Here is a 20,593-nt window from a genome sequence, read left to right as displayed (position 1 = left end):
TGTATGATTAAGGGATAAGCTACAATATGGTCATACAGAATTAGGCATTAATATTTGCTTTATAAGTAATAATAAATACCCAATATCCTAATATGCATACTAATAAGCTACTAGTTAATAGTGAGAATTTGAGCCTAAACTAAAGTGTTACCATTTTTTTCCCCATACCCTCACTGGGGGCTGAGCCCCCCTAAAATGAAAATTCTAGAAACGCCCCTGCAAAAAAATCAAAGTTTACTCAAAGATTCCTTATTAATTTCAATACATTTAAAGTACGCCCCCTGTATGGATAGAACATTTTTATATTAGGGCTAGGACAGGACTTGAAAACAGGACATGTCCTGGGAAAACACTTGGGGTTACTTGACTGTAACCCTGTTCCCTGATAAAGCGGAACGAGATGCTGCATAAGCTTATGCAAATGGGAAATGTCTTTGACATAACCAGCTGTGAAAATAGTGTGAAAACACGTCAATGAAATTGACCCGGAGGTATTTATAGCCTCGGCCGGTGACGTCATAGGCGCACCTGCTGCACGAGGCTATAAATAGATGAGCTTCCGCTGGAGCAAACCAGATCTTCTTTGTTTGAAGACCAGTCCTGAAGCATCATCAGCACGGCCTAGCAATGCAGCATCTCGTTCCGCTTTATCAGGGAACAGGGTTACAGTCAAGTAACCCCAAGTGTTCCCTTTCAAAAGCTACACTCAATGCTGCATAAGCTTATGCAAATGGGAACGAGAATACCCACGCCGCCGTGCTTGATGGTGCCTGGACCCCTTACGGTTGTGTAGGTGTGCACAAGAACGCAAGAAGCCTCAGGCATTAGCCTGTGATGTCGACTCAAGGACATGAGAGCCCAGAGTGGCATGAGCATCCAAGCTATAAAGTCTTAAGAATGTGTGCGGAGAGGACCAACCTGCCGCATCACAAACACTTTGTAAGGGAGCACCCCTTGCTAACGCATTAGAAGAGGCGACTCCCCTGGTGGAGTGAGCCCTTAATCCTATAGGCGAAGCTTGACCGCGCACCTCATAGGCAAGAGCAGTAGCATCCCTGACCCAATGTGACATTGTTTGATGGTGGCAGAACCTCTGTTACGGCCCCCATGGCAAACAAACAGTTGCTCTGACTTACGCCACTGGCTAGTGCGGTGGACGTAGGCCTGAAGAGCATGGACTGGACACAGTCTATGAAGTTTCTCCTGATCCGGCGTTGTGAACGGCAGAGGGCAGAAGGTTTCAAGAGTGACAGGATGTACAGTCGACAAAGGAACCTTAGGCAGGTAGTCAGGGTGGGGATGCAAAATCACTTTCACCAAACCTGGGGCAAAGTCTAAGCAGGATGGCGATATTGACAGAGCCTGCATGTCCCCAATTCTTTTCAGAGAAGTTATAGCCATAAGAAAAACCATCTTTAGAGTCAGAAGTTCGTCATACGCTGATTCTAGAGGTTCAAAGGGGGTCTCAACCAGACCCTCGAGGGCTAAAACTAAGTCCCATGAAGGGATCTTGGCTCTTAATGGAGGCCACAACTGCCTGGCACAACAAAGTGAGCAGGCAGAAGATGCCTCCCAAGCGGCACCCCATCCACCAGGGCGTGGCAAGCCAAAAGAGCGGCCACATGAACCCTGAGAGTGGAGGGGCAAGCTAATGTTTCAAAGGGGGTCTCAACCAGACCCTCGAAGACTAAAGCTAAGTCCCATGAAGGGATCTTGGTTCTAACAGGTGGCCTCAACCGCCTACCCCACGAATGAAGCGAGCGAGTAGAGGATGTCTCCCGAGCGGCACCCCATCCACCAAGGCGTGGCAAGCCGAAAGAGCGGCCACATGAACCCTGAGAGTGGAGGGGCAGGTGCCTGATGACAACTTTTCTTGCAGAAAATCCAGAACTGAAGTTACCTGGCAGTTGACTGAATCTACATTGTGTCGTACACCACCTTTCAAAGACACCCCATTTATTAGCATAAACTTCCGAGTGGAGGAAGCTCTAGCACTTAGAATGGTCTCAATAACTGCAGGCGAAAGCCCCGTGTCCCTCAATTGGTGCCCTTCAGGGGCCAAACATGAAGGTTCCACAGGTCGGGCCTGGAATGGAATATCGTGCTCTCTGCCTGAGACAGAAGGTCCCTCCTCGCCGGAATCGCCCAAGGCGAGCCGTTGAGGAGAGACACTATCTCCGAGAACCAAACCCTGTTCGACCAACGCAGCGCTATTGATAAGAAGCAAGACCCTTGTTGGCGAACCCCGGCTAGAACTCCCAGGAGCAGAGCGACTGGAAGGAGGGCATACAGACACATTTTGGGCCATGTATGAACCATCACACCCAGACCCAGCGGGGCTGGGTGACAGAGAGAAGCAGGGACATTGCGCTGTCTGAGAAGAGGCGAAGAGGTCCACTCCCTGTGGTCAGCTCTGTAAAATCTGATCCAGATCTGCTTGACTACTTCTGGGTGGAGTTTCCACCCCCCCATCTGTAACTCTATCTGGACAGTAAATCTGCTCCTGCCCTTGAATGTACACTGCTCGAGTGACAGGAACTTGTTCTGAGCCCAGAGAAAAATCTGTCTCGCTATTCTGATAGCGTGAGCACAGACCCCCCTGGTGATTATATACAAGATATTTAGCTGTACTGTCCACCCGCACTAGGACATGACAGCCCCTCAATTGGGGGAGAAAGTATTTCAGGGCCAGAAATACAGCCGTCAACTCGAGGCAGTTGATGTGCCAACTGAGTTGATGACCCTCCCATTCCCGTTGGGCTGGACGACCACTTAAGGCCGCACCCCAGCCCGTCAGGGAAGCGTCCGTCGTTAGCAACTTGCGACGACAAGGTACGCCTAGAGTGGGACCCAAGGCAAAAACCGGGGTCTGAACCACATAGTTAGTGTACGAAGCCACATGGCGCGCCACTTTATTTGCCTGAGGATTGGCCCTAAGTCCTCTGGCTTTGAGCCACAACTGAAACGGTCTTATGTGCAACAACCCCAAAGGGAAACCCGTGGATGCTGATGCCATTAGACCTAACACTCTGGTGCTGATGATCAGTAAGATCTTGGTCTAGCCTGACTTTGCTCAGGGAATACTGAATGGTCTTGATTCAAGCGGGAAACCATTGTGCCCACCTTGTGACCAAAAACTGAACAAACCCTAGATAAGTCGTTCTCTGGGCAGGAGAAAGAACACTTTTCTTGGTGTTGAGTCTCAACCCTAGAGAAACTAGATGAGCCAACACACTGTGTTGAAGCACCATCTCATGTGATTGTGCTAATTTTAGCAATCGCCTTTGTAATTCAAAATTTGAATGTCCCGGAATCCCAATGGAGCCAGTAATACATCCATACATTTTGTTTATGTGCGGTTACAAGGCTAGCCAAATGGAAGACCCGAAATTGGTAAGCTTTTGCCCCCAAGAGCGAACCTCAGGAACTTCCTGTGTTGTGGCAGACTTTATATGCGAATACATGCGTCCTTCGGATCAATCGTGCCGAATCCAATCACAATGTTGAATATGCGACACGACCGCCTTCACTGTAACATCTTGACCTTGAGTACTTTAACTGCTTCACGGTTTAAGACTCGAAGATCTGAGATTAGACACCCCCCCCACCCTACTGGGGACCAGGAAGTAACTGCTGTCACTTGTGACAGTACGAACGCCAACTCCGCCTTCACGGAAGTGGAGACCACGCCGTTCAAACAAGGAGGATGACAAATAAATTAGTTTACTAATTTTTACTGTGCTTAACACCAATGCAGAAACGCCTGGCAGAAGTTAACACGCTGCCTGAGACTCTGAGAGTGACAATTTTAACACTTCCTGTTGAGGGGATGTTAGACGTTCTATGTCCTGGATGATAGCAGGATTTAAACACTGAACGTCTAACATTTCACTGGAAACCACTGCCCCCCCGAATCACCAGAGGCGGCGGGGATGGAGTAGTTTTGAGGATAACGGGGTGGGGCGAGCAAATGTTTGACACGCCCTGTCCCGTGGGGGCAGACTGGGCACCAGACCACCGGACTTCTTATATTGATGACAGTCCCGAGGTCTGCCCTGGGAGGTTGTTGAGGATGACGAGCCGGTCTCCAATCTTTACGAGGGAGAGCGCGACTCGCCACACTCTGCTTATTACCCCCCTAAATCTTGAAGGACTGAAGAGAGGTTGTGTGGCTGATAGCCCCTCCCCTTGAGTGCATTGAGGAAGAAACTGAGTGAACACTTCATGTTTCTTCCACTCCTTTAAATCTGGCCACTACAGAGTTAACTGAGTCACCAAATGAACCACTCAAATCCTTCAGAAGGTCAGCCTGATATGCTTGCAAGACAGCCATAGTGTGCAGCGCAGCACCAGCCTGTCCCTTTATATTTATTATTCTTATATAAATCATATACAATATATATTGATATAAAATAATATATATATATATATATATATATATATATATATATATTCCATATAAAATAATATACAATATATAATTCATATATATAAGCTTTGCCCATGACAGCCGATGTTTATTTTCTACATGGCTTTATGGGGAGGCATGTCTCTTTAATGAAAATGCAGACCCAGGCGAGAGATAGCTCGTGAGCGTCTCCCACCTGGGGTATTCTCACATATCCACGCGATTTCGCACCCATGATAGTCGAAAATGTCGACGTCAAGGGTACAAAAACACGTGAAGTAAATGTTTTTTTTTTTTTTTTTTTTTTTTCTAGACAGAAACCTCAAGCTCACTGCGTTCGGGGATCTCTCATTCACGGTACCAGACAAACTGCCCTGGCCACCGCACGAACAACCACCTCGATAAATTCCTCGTATGGATTCACCATCATGTGAGGAACGATCGCAGGTGGCTGCTCGAGGTCCGCGGACCCAGAGATTCATCATCATTCCCCGCGCGAGCCGAAGAAACGCTGGAGCGCGCTTCGGGATCACGCGGGGAAACATGCATTTGTTGAGCGAGCAAGCGAAAGGGACGGACCCGTCTCTTGCTCGTCAACAAACCCATTCGAGAGCTACGAAAACTGGTGCGGACTGAAAGTAGCCCAGACGAGCATAAAGCATTCTAACTGTAAAGGCTTGCAATGCTCGCACTCGTCTGACTCAATGCAGCAACCGCATGCTCTTCCCCAAACACACACAGCAATACACGTGTGCATCCAGTTCTGTTTTTTGAAAGAGAACATGGATATACAGCGTTTTACTCTGCTGACTCGTTTCCAACGGATCAGATTTAACTAGAACTCTTTCCACTTATGTTTCTTTGTAACAGAGATGAGAAAGAGAGAGAAATCTGCACACTGCCATGTTGAAAACTAACTCCTAACAAAGATCTCGAGTTGAGTCTTGAAAGAGAGAGAGAATTTTTTTTTTTTTTCAGAGACTTTGTAACACACCATAACACAGAGTTGGTCTGAAAACAAAAAGACCTGGTTTGCTCCAGCGGAAGCTCATCTATTTATAGCCTCGTGCAGCAGGTGCGCCTATGACGTCACCGGCCGAGGCTATAAATACCTCCGGGTCAATTTCATTGACGTGTTTTCACACTATTTTCACAGCTGGTTATGTCAAAGACATTTCCCATTTGCATAAGCTTATGCAGCATTGAGTGTAGCTTTTGAAAGGGAACAGGACATTTGGTAACCCTAAGTTTAAAGAGAAGCTTTATATGGATATGTGATTTGTATGTTAGTATTTTACTTTTAGGCAAATGTGTGACTGTAGAAGTGTTTGGTCTTGGGTCGCCCTCAAGTTGAGGCACAAATTAGAACAATTGTAATACATTTAACAAGATGAAAGTATAGTCAGCTGGAAACTGTAAGTGTAACAGACTTCACAATTGGACCGTGTCGAGGTAAGTGAGGTTCCTTGTCACTATTAAAAAGCCTGTTCCACCTTCAAGAGGTTATTGCATAACAGCTATCAAGGCTTTAAGTTTCGGACAAGCTCTCACATGCTTTACCATGTGACTGACATGGATCATAGGTTTGACGCCCAGCTCATATTGTGTGTCTGTAAAAACAGATCTGCCACTTTGCACGAATAGGATACGACCTGCACGAATAAAATACCACCTGAAGAATTTAAAATAAGTCAAATAAGCTGCTTAACTTCAGAAAACAATATATACATATTCATTGTGTTGCTTGCATTTTTGGGACTGCTGTTTTTGATACACTTGTTACAATAACATTTCTAACAATATTAATTCAGTAGAGTATGTCAAGAAAGATTACTTTTTTGTATGCTTTTAATTATCGGATCATTATGTCAAGATCAAAAATGTGAGGGTGTGCACAACAAATAAAAACATTGTATTTTGTGCCTCTAATGCTGTAACGGGACACCCATAGTTGTTGATTGTACCAGCTGGCTAATAGGTCTTATAGGAGAGTGGATTTTATATGAATATTCTGGTCTGTATGTGTACCAGAGGGATGTGATATGGGGCCATATCATACACCCGGCGCAATGCAGCGGCAGGCGCGACGCAAGTGTTTTTTGCTAGTTTCAGCCCGACGCAGTTATCATTTTCACATCCAGCACCACGTTGTTTAAATGGCAAATGCACTCGCGCCCATCTGTTCGCCCATGGGCGTGCTGGTCCGAAAACGTCTAAGGTTACGTATGTAACCTCTGTTCCCTGAGAACAGGGAACGAGCGCTGCGTCTAGCTGACGCTATGGGGAACGCCCTCGGCGTGACTGGTGTCTGAAGCTACTATCGAATCACGGCAAAGTCTTTGACCGACGTCAGCCCATGACGTCATCAACGTGCGACCCGGAAGTATAAAAGGGCGCCGTGCCAACACATACACATCTTCTCGTCTGAAGGGACTGTATGGCAGATAGGCCCTGAAGCATGGCAACGCGACGCAGCGCTCGTTCCCTGTTCTCAGGGAACAGAGGTTACATACGTAACCTTAGACGTTCCCTTTCGAAAGGGAACTCTCGCTGCGTCTAGCTGACGCTATGGGGAACGATATACCAACGCCGCCATGCTGAGGGGAGTGTCTGCCCATTGGCAGTGACAACTGTCAACTCAAGTAATTCATAGAAAAACCTGAGCGATTCCCCCTCAGGTCCTGGGCTGACAGTGACAGCACTCCCTACGGTCATAGCCCAAGCTATACAACTAAACGGAACCCTAACGCACTGCGTGGAGTTCCATCTAGACAGCTTGAAGGCCCGGGACCACTACTTCCAAAGAAGGGGTCCCTTCAAGGGAATGTGGCTAGGGGACCCGAAGGAACCCCAGCCAGTCACTACTCGGGAAATGTTCTCCCGAGTGCCACCAGGGAGGCCTGACCTGGTGCCCTAAGTGTTATGGACACTTCGGTTTAGCCAACCCTGTCTGTTCAAACAGAGCCTCTGGATGGTGCCCAAGGGGCGTCCAAGCTAAGGGACTGAAACACAGGCAGTCTTACTTAGCCCGGAACTCAGAGACGGGTTATCCAAGAGAGCAACACTCAGCGTAGTGCTTTTCAACCCTTGCTATCGAGGGGAGTCTGCCTGCTCAAATCAAGGATCTACCAGGTGCTTGTGTTTCAAAGCAGTAGGGAGGCCGAAAGGGCCTTAATGACTGATCTAACAGGGAGGCCGCATGAGAGGCCTACGACCGTCTGACCAGGCTCAGGCGGCTGAGCACTCATAGACGACCCTCATAGAGGGGAGCAGCTGAGCCTGCCTGGCGAGTAACCTCCAGCTGTAAGCCCAACTACCACAATTTCTCACAGAGAACTGGTAATCAAAGTGCCTAGCTCAGGAACTTCAACTTCAAGGAGGCCCTGTGGGCCTACTACTTGATAGCGGGTATTCCAGGGAGGCCTATAGAGGCCTACTACCTAACCGCAAGCCATGCTGGAAACCCAAGCATCCAGGCTCGGGACTCCGTCCTCAGGGAGGCCTTAGTGAGGCCTACTACCTGACAGCAATACCGCCTGCTGAGGTTACCCTTGTTTTCTCAAGGAGGCCTATGGAGGCCTACTACTTGACAGTCAAGCTACGCAGGCTAGTCGGGCATCCTGTTTAAGGAACCCGTCCTCAAGGGAGGCCTATTTAAGGCCTACTACCTGATAACCAGCCTTTAGGGAGGCCTGGAGAGGCCTACTACCTGATTGCAATACGTGCTAAATGACTGGGTCCCAGGAACACCTCAGGGAGGCCTGATGGGGCCTACTACCTCGTTCGAGTGACCACCATCTGGGACTCGACAGTCAAGCTACGCAGGCTTTTCGAGCATCCTGATTAAGGAACTCGCCCTCAAGGGAGGCCTATTAAGGCCTACTACCTGATAAGCAGCCTTCAGGGAGGCCTGGAGAGGCCTACTACCTGTTTGCAATACGTGCTAACTGTTTCAAATGACTGGGTCCCAGGAACACATTAGGGAGGCCTGATGGGGCCTACTACCTTGTTCGAGTGACCACAATCTGGGAGCTCACCCTCCGGGAGGCCTATTGAGGCCTACTACCCGACAGTCAAGCTACGCAGGCTTTTCGAGCATCCTGATTAAGGAACTCGCCCTCAAGGGAGGCCTATTAAGGCCTACTACCTGATAACCAGCCTTCAGGGAGGCCTGGAGAGGCCTGCTACCTGTTTGCAATGCGTGCTAACTGTATCAAATGACTGGATCCCAGGAACGCCTTAGGGAGGCCTGATGGGGCCTACTACCTCGTTCGAGTGACCACAACCTGGGAGCTCACCCTCAGGGAGGCCTATTGAGGCCTACTAGTCGACAGTCAAGCTACGCAGGCTATCCGAGCATCCTGATTAAGGAACTCGCTCTCAAGGGAGGCCTATTGAGGCCTACTACCAGATAATCAGCCTTTAGGGAGGCCTGGAGAGGCCTGCTACCTGTTTGCAATTCGTGCTTAACTGTTTTAGATGACTGGATCCCAGGAACACCTTAGGGAGGCCTGATGGGGCCTACTACCTTAGAATTTAACAGCAGGTCTTCAGGGAGGCCTGATGAGGCCTACAACCTGCCTCTGGGAGTGACCACAATCTGGGAGCTCACCCTCAGAAAGGCCTAGTAAGGTCTTAGAGTTAACAGCAGGCCTTCAGGGAGGCCTGATGAGGCCTACAACCTGCCTCTGGTAGTGATCACAACCTGAGAGCTCACCCTCAGGGAGGCCTAATAAGGCCTTACAACTAACAGCGGGCCTTCAGGGAGGCCTGATGAGGCCTACAACCTGATAGCCGCCAGGCTAGCTGTCCCGATGCGCACATCGGTACATACCTCCAGTGAGGCCTGGTTGAGGCCTTCCAACTGAAAACGCGCCTTGTTCAAGAGGCCTACTGAGGCCTACAATTGACAGCCGACCTTCAGGAGAGCGTTTTTGCCCCTCTTTAACCTGATAGCCAGCTAGGCTAGCAGTACCTTGATGCCTCAGCATTGGCACCTGCCTTACTAGAGCCTCCGATCTAAGTGGTACATATTACCAACGGTGGCGGTGCCTCAGCAACGCGCCTCCTTCATCCACATCCCAACTGACGCCTCAGCGTTCAGTCGTTGATGAATACCCAACTCTATACAGGAAACCTGGGGTCTGTAAGAAATACATATTTTTAGTGTAATACACAAAAATGACCACTCTCACCTGCGGCATGCTGAGCGAAGACTCATTGTGCGGTTCTCACCACCATGTTCTACCGCCCTTGAATGCCTGAAAGGGGCGTTCTCACTGAGCAGGTCCGGGCGGGCCGTCAGAACATAGTTCTACTCATCATGGGCCCGCCTCAGGCCTGATGTAAGAAGTGCCTGGGTAAAAAATCATTAAAAGACATTAAAAAGGAAAAAGGAGAGGGCTAGGATGTAACCGCCCTCAAGGGAAGTGATCCATCACCAACGCCGAGAGCGTTGGTCCTGGACCACCTCCCTCAGATCCTTTTTCCCCCCGGGAATCCCATCTCCTCTGTGCCCTGCTCCTCCACGGAGGGGGGGGCACGAGAGGAGACGCTAGCTCTCTGGTCCTGCCTACGGTCCTCAGACCGTGAAGGACCAGGTCCCGCCTGCCTGGGTGGGGGCGCGGATCTCAGCGGTATGCATGTCTTAAATGCCGCTGAACGCGCCTTCGCCTCCCTGAACTTTCCAACCCCCGCCTCAACGGAGGTGCCGAAAAGTTCAGTCGGCGAAACCGGCGAATCGAGGAGAAAGCCTTTCTCTTTCTCCCCGATATCAGCCAGGCTCAGCCACAGATGCCTCTCCGTGACCACCATAGCCGCCATAGAGCGGCCGATGGCAGCAGCAGTCTGCTTGGTGGCCCGGAGAGCAAGATCTGTGGTGCGGCGCAGCTCAGCAACCGCCTCAGGGGACAGCCCGGCCCCCTGGTCGAGATCCTCCTGCAGGTCCGCCTGGTACGCCTGAAACACCGCCATGGTGTGAAAAGCAGCACCAGCCTGACCCGCTGCCGTGTATGCCCCTGCCATTAAAGCACAGTTTGAGCTCTCAGTGTTGATGCCCACGAAATGCGAGAAAAGTCTGCAAACTTTCCTCGCCAGTCGGTAGCCTCAACACATATCCATATTCCCCTATCCCCTCGACATCAGCGAAGTTAAACGCTGATGCTGATGAATATTGGGTCGAATATGGATTCTTCCATGCCCTCTCGATCTCTGTAAGAAGATCAAGAAGGAATGGAAGGCTCATCTGAGCTGATGGTTTATGGCCAAGGAGAAAACGATTGTGCAATCTACCACGAGCGATCTCTCCTCTAACGCGCCAACATGGCAGCCGCAGCCTGCCTGCAGTACGTTCCATAACATTCATCAGCTCAGCATACACGGTCAGGGTGGCTGAGAGGATTCATACCACTCTCACCAGCCATCCCTAAGAGCACTTGCTGTTTAGTCTCGTTAACCGCCAGATCGTCGCGACGATCGGCGAGCTGCATCTGAGAACCCATGATGTATGCCAACGCTCAGCCTCAGCTTGAGCGGGACAGCATCATCCAGTCCCAGATGCCAAACTTTCTTCCCTCAGGAAAAAAGCCAGACTAGAGTGGAGCGATCTCAGATTGAAAACCGCTCACACTCACACACAAACAACTTCAAATGTTTTTTTTTTTAACTTGACTGTGCATGCTCTTGATCCCAGGCAGTAAATACACACTCGTGTGTATTAATAATTGAATTTGTTTTACCTTAACTCGTATAGCAGTTCAAACAGACAGTCCCTGAAGACGAGAAAGATGTGTATGTGTTGGCACGGCGCCCTTTTATACTTCCGGGTCGCACGTTGATGACGTCATGGGCTGACGTCGGTCAAAAACTTTGCCGTGATTCGATAGTAGCTTCAGACACCAGTCACGCCGAGGGCGTTCCCCATAGCGTCAGCTAGACGCAGCGAGAGTTCCCTTTCGAAAGGGAACGAGGTGTGTTCAGGCACATTGTTGGCGTGTTGCTATTTTGAGGCAACTAAAAACATCTGCGCCATTGACCAACAAAAACCTGGTCTAAAGTCAATAGCGAAGTATTTTTTGTGTGATTTAAAGGGCGCGTTAGTAATATGCGCCTATAGGTGGATGCACAACGCACGTACACTCTGCTTATTACACACAGGGAACACACAGCAGCACACAAACATTTTTAAATATTAAAAATAAAAGGATTCCTCTCTGCAAAAGCAGAAGTATTTCCGCTTGCAAATGGCGCCATGTAAACAATGAATCCGCCATGGTGCAAGCATGGGAGATGAGACTCTAATTGGTTTGTTTCAAAGAAGGAGATCGTATAAGTTTCATGTCACATGAGAGCATGGGCATCGGAACCATTGTATGTGTGTTACCACCAATGATATTGGACCCACTCACTTTTATCGTCTCTAATTCAGCACGTCTGTTCACCTACCCCTAACAGATAAACACTTATTATTAAACACATGTTTAGACGCTTTATTTCCAATTTATAAATGCCTTTCCAATCTGATATGTGATGGGAAAAGGCAGTGGAGCTAGTTCGGCAAAAGGCAGATTTGAAGCTTTGGTCGATTCGCGCCAAAACTTCATGCTATGCGTCTTACCCCTACACTATTGCCACTCCTAAATGGTTCAGTGATTTCTGTAATTTTGTCTGGCCCAACCAGACATTTAGTAAACAACGCAGTATATTTGTACTTAATGTAAATGGCATCTACTTCAGTAAACATTTCCTGAGAGAGGACCCACCCACATGTATTTTGCTTCCAACGCCCATGCATGAGATTCATACTGCTATTTCTATTTTCCCCCTTTGTGGAAAAAGGAAACATTCAATATCAACACACAGCAGTGGACATCCATAAACAGTGGTTTATTCACATGAAACCTGAGCATGAATCAATATGCCAATGAAAACTTTAGGACATAATTATTAGTGAATATGTAACATAATAAGACACGTGATTAATGGTTTATTTACTCGTCTTTGTCAGGCGTGACAGGCTAAACGACATATTGTGTAAACAGGGAAATATATCCAGTAGGGAGGATTGCCTGCAAATCTCCCAGTATAATTGTGTTTGTTTCAGTAATTCAAATATGGCAATCAAGCTTGGTTTGAGGCCAGAACGCACACACGTGATGAAGGCCATGCACAAACACACACTCTGATGTTTTGACCACAGTTGTTCTTATTGTAACTATTAGGGGACAAGAGATCCATTATGCTTTCATCCAGTGATTATACTGAAGTACACATACACACATACATGTGCATGAGCGAACACACACACAAACACACACACACACACAGAAACACATGATTAGCCAGTCTCAGTTCAAGCAGGCATGGAGATACTCAGACAGACTTAACAGATCAAATAAGCCCTGCACCTGTTTAAACACACCATTTCTGTCTGTGACAGAGAGAGAGAGAGAGAGAGAGAGAGAGAGAGAGAGAGAGAAAGAGAGAGAGAGAGAGAGAGAGAGAGAGAGAAGAAGAAGAAAGAGTATTGATCATTGTCATAACTTCCTGTTGATAGCATACTTGATAGGCCCATCATTATGCAAGAATTTATGAGTGGAAAGTTAACAAACATATTGGACTGGCATAATATTGAATATTTCCTTGCCAGACAACAGAAAAGCATAATAAAACAAGACAAAAAATAAATAGAATCAGAATAAATAAAACATAAAATTAGGTTACACTTTATTTTATGGTGTCATTGTTACAGTGTAATTATATATTTAAGTACTGAGTAATATATATATATATATGCATGTAATTATGCATAATTTACTGTTATTACTAAGGTAAGCACATGTAACATATGTAACAAGGACACTGTAAAATAAAGTGTTACCTAAAATGTATATAAATAAATACAGAAAAAACGGGGCAACTAGGCGTTTTCTGCAAGTTTTAGTTAAACTATTAAATTACAGATATAAAAGGCATTCTTCTCCATCATTAATTTCAGCGATAAGAAATAATGACACAGTTCCTTGTGAAATATGTAGAAATTTGGTAAAGTAATATGCCAAAAACCTATGAATGTAAATCTTTCTGTGTAGCTGTTTCTTGCCTTTGAATGTTTGTATGTAACACAAGTGTCTTTGTTGAATAAAATCAGCATATATTTTATTGAAGTGATTTAAATGGGATTGTTGTAACAGTGTATATACAGTTTGAATCTGTGTGTATCCGTGCTACCTACATGCACACACATCTGCTCACACGTATGCAACCGCTGTTAAAACAGAAAGCAGATTATTGTGCAGCGTGACTGACCACAGTTTACAGACGACTGTTAATTTGAAACAGACCCATAAAAACCAATGCAGTTTGCTGAATTCAGCTCTCTGCTAGGAACGTATGGTCAAACTAGTCTCACTTAGCCAGACCTTTTGACTGTCTGCATGAAGTTTTGTCCTGTTTGCAGATTATTCTGGCCAAAAACAACATCTAAAGTGACCGACTGCAGTGTATTTTTTTTTTTGGCATCTAATATGATTTTGGGTAAATCTAAAATTGATCATAGCGCAGGTCTGTGTCAAGAGTAATGGTGTGTTTTGTCTGGTCATAGGTTTTCAACATGACCTTGTGGTATTTTATCTTGGAAAAAGAGGAGCAGAAAATGAGTGGAAAAAAGGGGCATCAAAATATGTCTTTAATCCCTCTTGGGCCAAACTCAAACCAAATGTTCTCATTCCGTCATCTTTTGATTTCTTTATTTATCACAGGTTTAATGTTTCATGTCAACCTTCCTCCAGCTAAATTCTCTACCTTTTAAGGTAATGCAGAGAGAAAATGAAGAGATGAGAACCCGGAGAGGTTGAGACAGGCAAGAACTTTCATGTTATTCAGATAGTGTTGCTCAGGTAACATCTGGAGATGACTGTATGCCTCCCAGTGTATTAAACTCCAACTAACATAATCTGCTCTCTATAACCGGTGGGCTGATGAATGTCTGTGTGTGTGTGTGCGTGTTTGTGTGCGTTTGTGTGCGCGCGTGTGTATACACACATTTTAGTTCAAATTTCAAATTTAAGTTTAAAAAATAATTATTTGATAAATAGAATGTTCAAAAGAACAGAATTCTTTAGAACTTTCTATTCATTTTTTTTTATTTTTTTTATTTCCATAAACATTAAGTAGCACAACTCTTTTCAACATTCATAATAATAAGTAATGTTTTTGAGCAGAAAATCAACAAATATTGAATTGTGGAGAATCATCTGACACTGAAGACTGACCTTTTGGCTGCTGAAAATCTAGCAAATCTACCGTTTTTTACTGTCATTATTTTTTTAACAAAAATAAAGCCAAAATGGAAAAGCCATGTGTGACAAACTAAGTACACCCTATGATTCAATTGCTTGTAGAGCCACCTTTAGCAGCAATAAGTTGAAGGAATCGTTTTCATGACGGTATCAGTCTCTCACATCGTTCTGGAGGAATGTTGGCCCACTTTTCTTTACAACATTGCTTCAGTTCTTTGAGGTCTGCGGGCATTTGTTCATGCACAGCTCTCTTAAGGCCTGCCACAACCTTTCAGTCGGGTTGAGGTCTGGATTTTGACGGGGCCAGTGCAACACCTTGATTCTTTTCTTTTTCAGCCATTCTGTTGTAGATTTGCTGGTATGCTTGAGATCATTGTTCTGTTGCATGACTCAGGCCATGACAGATGGCCTCTCATTATGGCTCTAGAATACTTTGGATACAGAGGAGTTCATGGTCGATTCAATGACTCTAAGGTGCCCAGGTCCTGTGGCTGAAAAACATACTTGTCCAGTCTTTTTTTAAATGCACGGTCATGAACTTTAACATTTAACACGTTAACTGAGGCCTGTAGAGTCTGAGATGTAGCTCTTTTTTTTGCAGTTTTTCTAAGCAGTGCACAGTTTGACCTTGGGGTGAATTTACTGGAACGTCTCCTCCTGGGAAGACTGGCAACTGTATTGAATGTTTTCCACTTGTGAATAATCTTCCTCACTGTAGAATGATGGACTTCAGATTGTTTGGAAATGGCCGTATGTCTTTCCTCCATGGCATTGTGTTAACACACACCTGAACTTACAAAACTTCTGCTTTTATAGAGGTGATCACACTTGCTAATGACCAATTAATCAAAAACATTTGATTAGCAGCACCTGACTGCTACTCACCCTCTTAATTCCTATGGAAGCAGTAAGACTGTACTGTTTGTCACACATGGCGTTTTCCATTTTGGCCTAGTTTTTGTTAAATAAATAATGACATTGTAAAATATGTAATGTGTTGTTGTTCATCTGAGGTGGTATTTACCTAATTTTAAGACCTGCCAAGGACCAGATGATATTTTTTTATGTCCTGATACATAAAACCATATAATTCAATAGGGTGTCCTTTCTCTTTCACACACACACACACACACACACACACACACACACACACACACACACACACACACACACACACACACACACACACACACACACACACACACACACACACACACACACACACACACACACACACACACACATATATATATTTGTGTGTGTGTGTGTGTAAAGCGGTAAACTCAATGAGTGAATTCCGTATTTATTTATAAGTTTCACCATCATGGTGATAGGATGTTGCAGAAAAGCATGCTGGTGTCCTGAAGCAGATAAAGACTTGGAAGTCTCACCTGTTTTGGGTGTAGCCTGAGCGCTGACTCACCCCTGCACAAAGCTCTCATTGTTTCAGATACAGAGAGACAGGGCGACGCTTCGAGGCCAAGGAACATCATTCTGTCCTCTTTCTATTATTTTACAAATCTCTTTGGCTTAAAAGAGCGTTCTTTCCTGTTTCTTTTGTATACCTCCACTTTGTTTGTTTTCTATTTTTGGATTAGCCAGACATAGTCAGACATTAGCTCTGTTTCAAACTGCTTTGCTCTCTTCTGCCTTCATAAGGTGGCATCATAATTCAAATGGAGCCTGATTTGATTTGGTACTTTTGCTTTAAACGAGTTACTGATTAAAAAAAAGAGAAAAAAACAGGTTTTGTGCTAAATGAAATTGGGCCGGAGGTGATGAAAAAGTCTGAATGACTTTTTTGTTTCTCTGTCATTTAATGCACCGAAAAAGGAACACATCTAGTTTCACTCTGAACCAGTTTTCTCTGAATTCTTTTCATCTGTCAAGTCATATGGTTTTTCCTGTTGCTCCTCTTGCTAAGTTTGGAGACCGATACATCAGAGTTTGTCTGTCTTGTATCCTCAGGCATGAAGTTCTGCATTCTGGGGCTGATCGGAAATCTTTTATCTGCTCAGGTCATACTTGAAGAGTTTAAAAAGCTTACTATTTTCTTTTACTTTTTGCTGCACTCAGTTACTTACCAGATGCAGATACAACTGAAGAATTATTTGTAAGTTGTCTTAATCATACTATGTTGTTTTTTTCCTGTTCTCTGTCTGTTGCATTTACTAATTTTTTCTGAATTAAATGGCAGTTTATCAGTACCTTATCAATCCATCTTTTGCTTGTAGTAGATTGTGGTAAACAGTAGCATTGTTCAATAGATGCAGACATCTGTTTTATGTGATACTATACCCGCTATTTCCTTTTAATTACATTGTGGGATGTATATGAACTACTATGACTACTTGTCTCGATGCACAAACACACACATACTTTTTTTTCCTCCAAAATATAAGCTTACATCTGAAGCGTATTAGTGTGATTAGTCTACTCTGTGGGACCTTCTTGGGTGGTCAGGTCAGATCAGGCTGCCCATGCGTGCTGCCTGTTAAAAAAGGTTACAGGTGCTCTGAATTTAGCCGGAGAACAATGACATATTATTTGATCCAAGAAGAAGTTTTTTTTTTCTTTAAACCATGAATACTATGGTCTCTCAGTCTTTCTTTCTTTGACTTCTCTCTGCCCTTTCATTTCACATGTGAGATGGGAATGTAACACTCCTTTCTCACTGTGATGGCTGAACAGAAAAGCCTTTCTAGACTAAACTGGAACTTTGAAGATCACATGGACCCTCGTTTTTATGTGTATTCAACAGTGGTGTTGTTGTTAACTAAAATTATTAAAAATTGTGTTCTCTAATTGAAATAAAGCTAAAATAAAATATACATTTTGGATGAAAAACTTAAATGAAAATTAGAAACGTTGCCCTGTCAACTAACTCAAATAAAATAAGTTGAAGTACTAAAATTGCTAAAACTAAAACTGAAATAAAATGAATGAAAGCTAAATAGACAAAAAATAATAATACAATGACAAAATTACTAAGACATTACTGAGACAAACTAAAATTTAAATAAAAGTTGAAAATATAAAAAATATTGAAAAATTTAAAAAAATACCATAGTAATAAATGTTAATACTAAAACAGTGTTATTTTAGTATTAACACTGATTTCGAACCATGTAAGTGTACTTTAGTGTATATTTTCTCTAATGATCTTTTTTTTAATGATTTCATACTTGTTTATTACTATATGTAGAAATATGGTCAGAAATATAATTTGCATATGATTTTCCAAAGTTCTTAAGTTCATAATTGTTTCGATTTTGTCGGGGGTGCATAAGCCAACTTGTGGCCATATATTACCCAATACAATTTATATTTTGTATACATTTTTTTGTATAATATTTTGAACATATCTCTTATTTTCCCTGCTGAAATGTTTTTTTTTTCCCTGTTGAAATGTTTTACTCTATTTTAATGTGAAATCTTATGTTCTCTCTCTCATTCAGGTTCACAGGGAGATGATGTATGCTGGACGGGATGGTCATCCTCTCCGGCAGCCACCGATGGGTCCTCCTCCACCCCACATGCAGGGCTCCATGTCCCCTACCACACCTCATGCGATGCCACCCTCTCCGTCTCGTATTCCCTTCGGTCCACGCGCCTCAGGCGGTGGGGTTGCCACAATGCCACGTGAGCGAGTCGGACACACACTCCCCGCACCCGCCCGCGCATCCTCCCCCTGCCCGAGCGCCATCCTCGAGCGGCGCGACGTCAAACCTGACGAGGACGTAGCTGCGAAGAGCATGTCGCTTCCCGCCCGAGCCGAAAGTCATTATGCTGACCCTTATATGTTACATCACCAGGCCCTGCCCCCTGACACAGTAGACCACGCCTACCACCGCACCACCATACGCTCTTACAGTAACCCCGGCGTTCCTATGGAGCCCCCGGACCATCATCCACTCTTCCGTCAGAAAAGTAGGAAGTACACGGATAGTCAGCTTCCTATGCTCGGCTCCAAAACCCCACCCTCTTCCCCACACCGGATGGGTGAGATGCGAATGATGGACATTCACACAGGCCAACCACAGAGTTCCATGACTCTGGAGAGGGCCTCACCTGTCAGACAATCATTTAGGAAGGAATCTCCTATTACAATGGATACCATGGTAAAGACAAGGGGTGGCATGGGGTCCCCGGCCACCCCGGATCTTCAGGTTCACAATCCTCTGGCCCCCTCAGCAGACCCTCAGACACGGTGAGTCAATCTTGAACAGCAAACAGGGATATCTGAGCATGGAAATTACTAACAGGATACATTAGCATCCATTACATGTTCATATTCTAACTCTGCATCAGTATGTTGTCTTCCACTGCATTATGCCATTCCCTAACTGCATCCAAAACACATCGACAATGTCTCATCTAAATACTAGCAGCCGTCATATCAGTAATTTAGCTGGGTGTATGTTCAAGTATATAGCATTACGTAACTCACAAAAAGACTTTGAACCATAGTTCAGTCAGCTTTGTTTTACTGTGTTGGTTAAGTGGACTTAATAATAGCCTTTATGCTTGTATGTGCCCTGTAAGTCAGATTTATTGTGCTTGGCGATGTACTTGCTAGTAGAGAACAGTCAATACACAGAGTCAACATGCTGGACTGTTTTTACAGAGCAGAGCACATGCAGGCCAGGCGTTTCTAACATTATCTTGAAAAGCAAAGAAATAGTGGTTTGAACAGTGTGTGCATTGGCACAGAAAAGGCCAATGGGAAGTCTTATGGGAATTGGGGTTTGGTGTTCAAATTGTACCCATAAACATAATGAGAGTTTAATTTACATATATGTATTTGGTGTGACAATCATTTGGTGTGATAAGTTAATGCTTTTAATGTTTTGTGTTTATTTGTACAGGAGTCCAGATCATACTTAATTCTTTTTGCAGTTAAAAGAAACCTTGAATCGTTTAAGGAAGTAATTTGTAATTTAAATGCGGTGAATATATTTCCAAGAGTATATATTTTTACTTCAAGTTGTTTTATCTGTGCAATTACACAAGATTCCCATGTTATGAATGGCAGCATACACTACCATTAAAGTTTGTGGTCGGTTAGATTTTTTAATGATTTCTTATGTGCACCAAGGTTGCATTTATTTGATCAAACATGCAGTAAACCAGTAATGTTATGAATTATTACGCTTTAAGATACCCATTTTCAAATGTTATTTATTCCTTTGATGGCAAAGCTGAATTTTCAGTGTCACATGATCCTTTGCTGATTTGATGCTCAAGAAACATTTCAGTTGTGCTGTTTTCAACATTAGCTTTCATAAACAGCATTTAAAAACAGAACTGTCTTTTTATTGATGGAGCATTAGCGTAAAAAGCCTTAGATTACTGAGCCATCTCATGAGGTACATAGTCCCACTGTTATTTCAATGTGCTTACCCCTCGTCCACCCCCACACACACCCCATCAGTAGTAAGAGTGCGATATGCTCTATCTCTCTGCAGAGAGAGAATGAAGGCCATGGAGGAGCAAATAGCCAGTCTGACTGGTCTTGTGCAGCATGCTCTCTTAAAGAGCCACAGCACTAACGGCAACAAGGAACACCCCAGGTAAGCAGGGCAGGCTGGGTAATGTAGTTCCCAGAATACCACAACGTTTCCCAAATCAAATAGGAAAAGAAAATAGGAGGGCTATAATGGATTATTGGTGGTGGTAATCAGACACTGGGTCAGACTTGTTGGGTAAGAAGACTACTAACTGTGCATGAACTAAATTGACTACTCATCCTCACTGTAACCGATGTCTGTATGAATGGCAATGACTGTGCCACTGTAACAAAGACTAACTTCAAGTGTTTTGTACAGTAATTTTATCTCTGTGTGTAAATGTTTGCATATGTACATTTAGTCATTTGATATCTTTT

At 44.6% G+C, this 20,593-nt stretch overlaps 1 protein-coding gene across 5 annotated transcripts in view; it reads left to right on the top strand.

Annotated features, from left to right (window-relative positions):
- The window catches only part of kiaa1217 (KIAA1217 ortholog), a 194,197-nt gene that overhangs the window by 152,521 nt on the left and 21,083 nt on the right, over positions 1 to 20,593 (top strand). For 4 of the 5 annotated variants that reach the window (XM_079805501.1, XM_079805499.1, XM_079805502.1 and 1 more), the window contains 2 exons: positions 18,165 to 18,916; positions 20,175 to 20,279. In XM_079805501.1, the coding sequence (XP_079661627.1) occupies positions 18,165 to 18,916; positions 20,175 to 20,279 (857 nt within the window). The remainder of the gene's footprint in view (positions 1 to 18,164; positions 18,917 to 20,174; positions 20,280 to 20,593) is intronic. The other variant, XM_079805500.1, reaches the window with a different exon arrangement.

Source organism: Gobio gobio (genome assembly GCF_949357685.1).
Source record: "Gobio gobio genome assembly, chromosome: 23".
NCBI lineage: Eukaryota > Metazoa > Chordata > Actinopteri > Cypriniformes > Gobionidae > Gobio > Gobio gobio.
The sequence above is the reverse complement of the archived record's forward strand: the minus strand, read 5'-3'. Positions and strand labels throughout refer to the sequence as shown.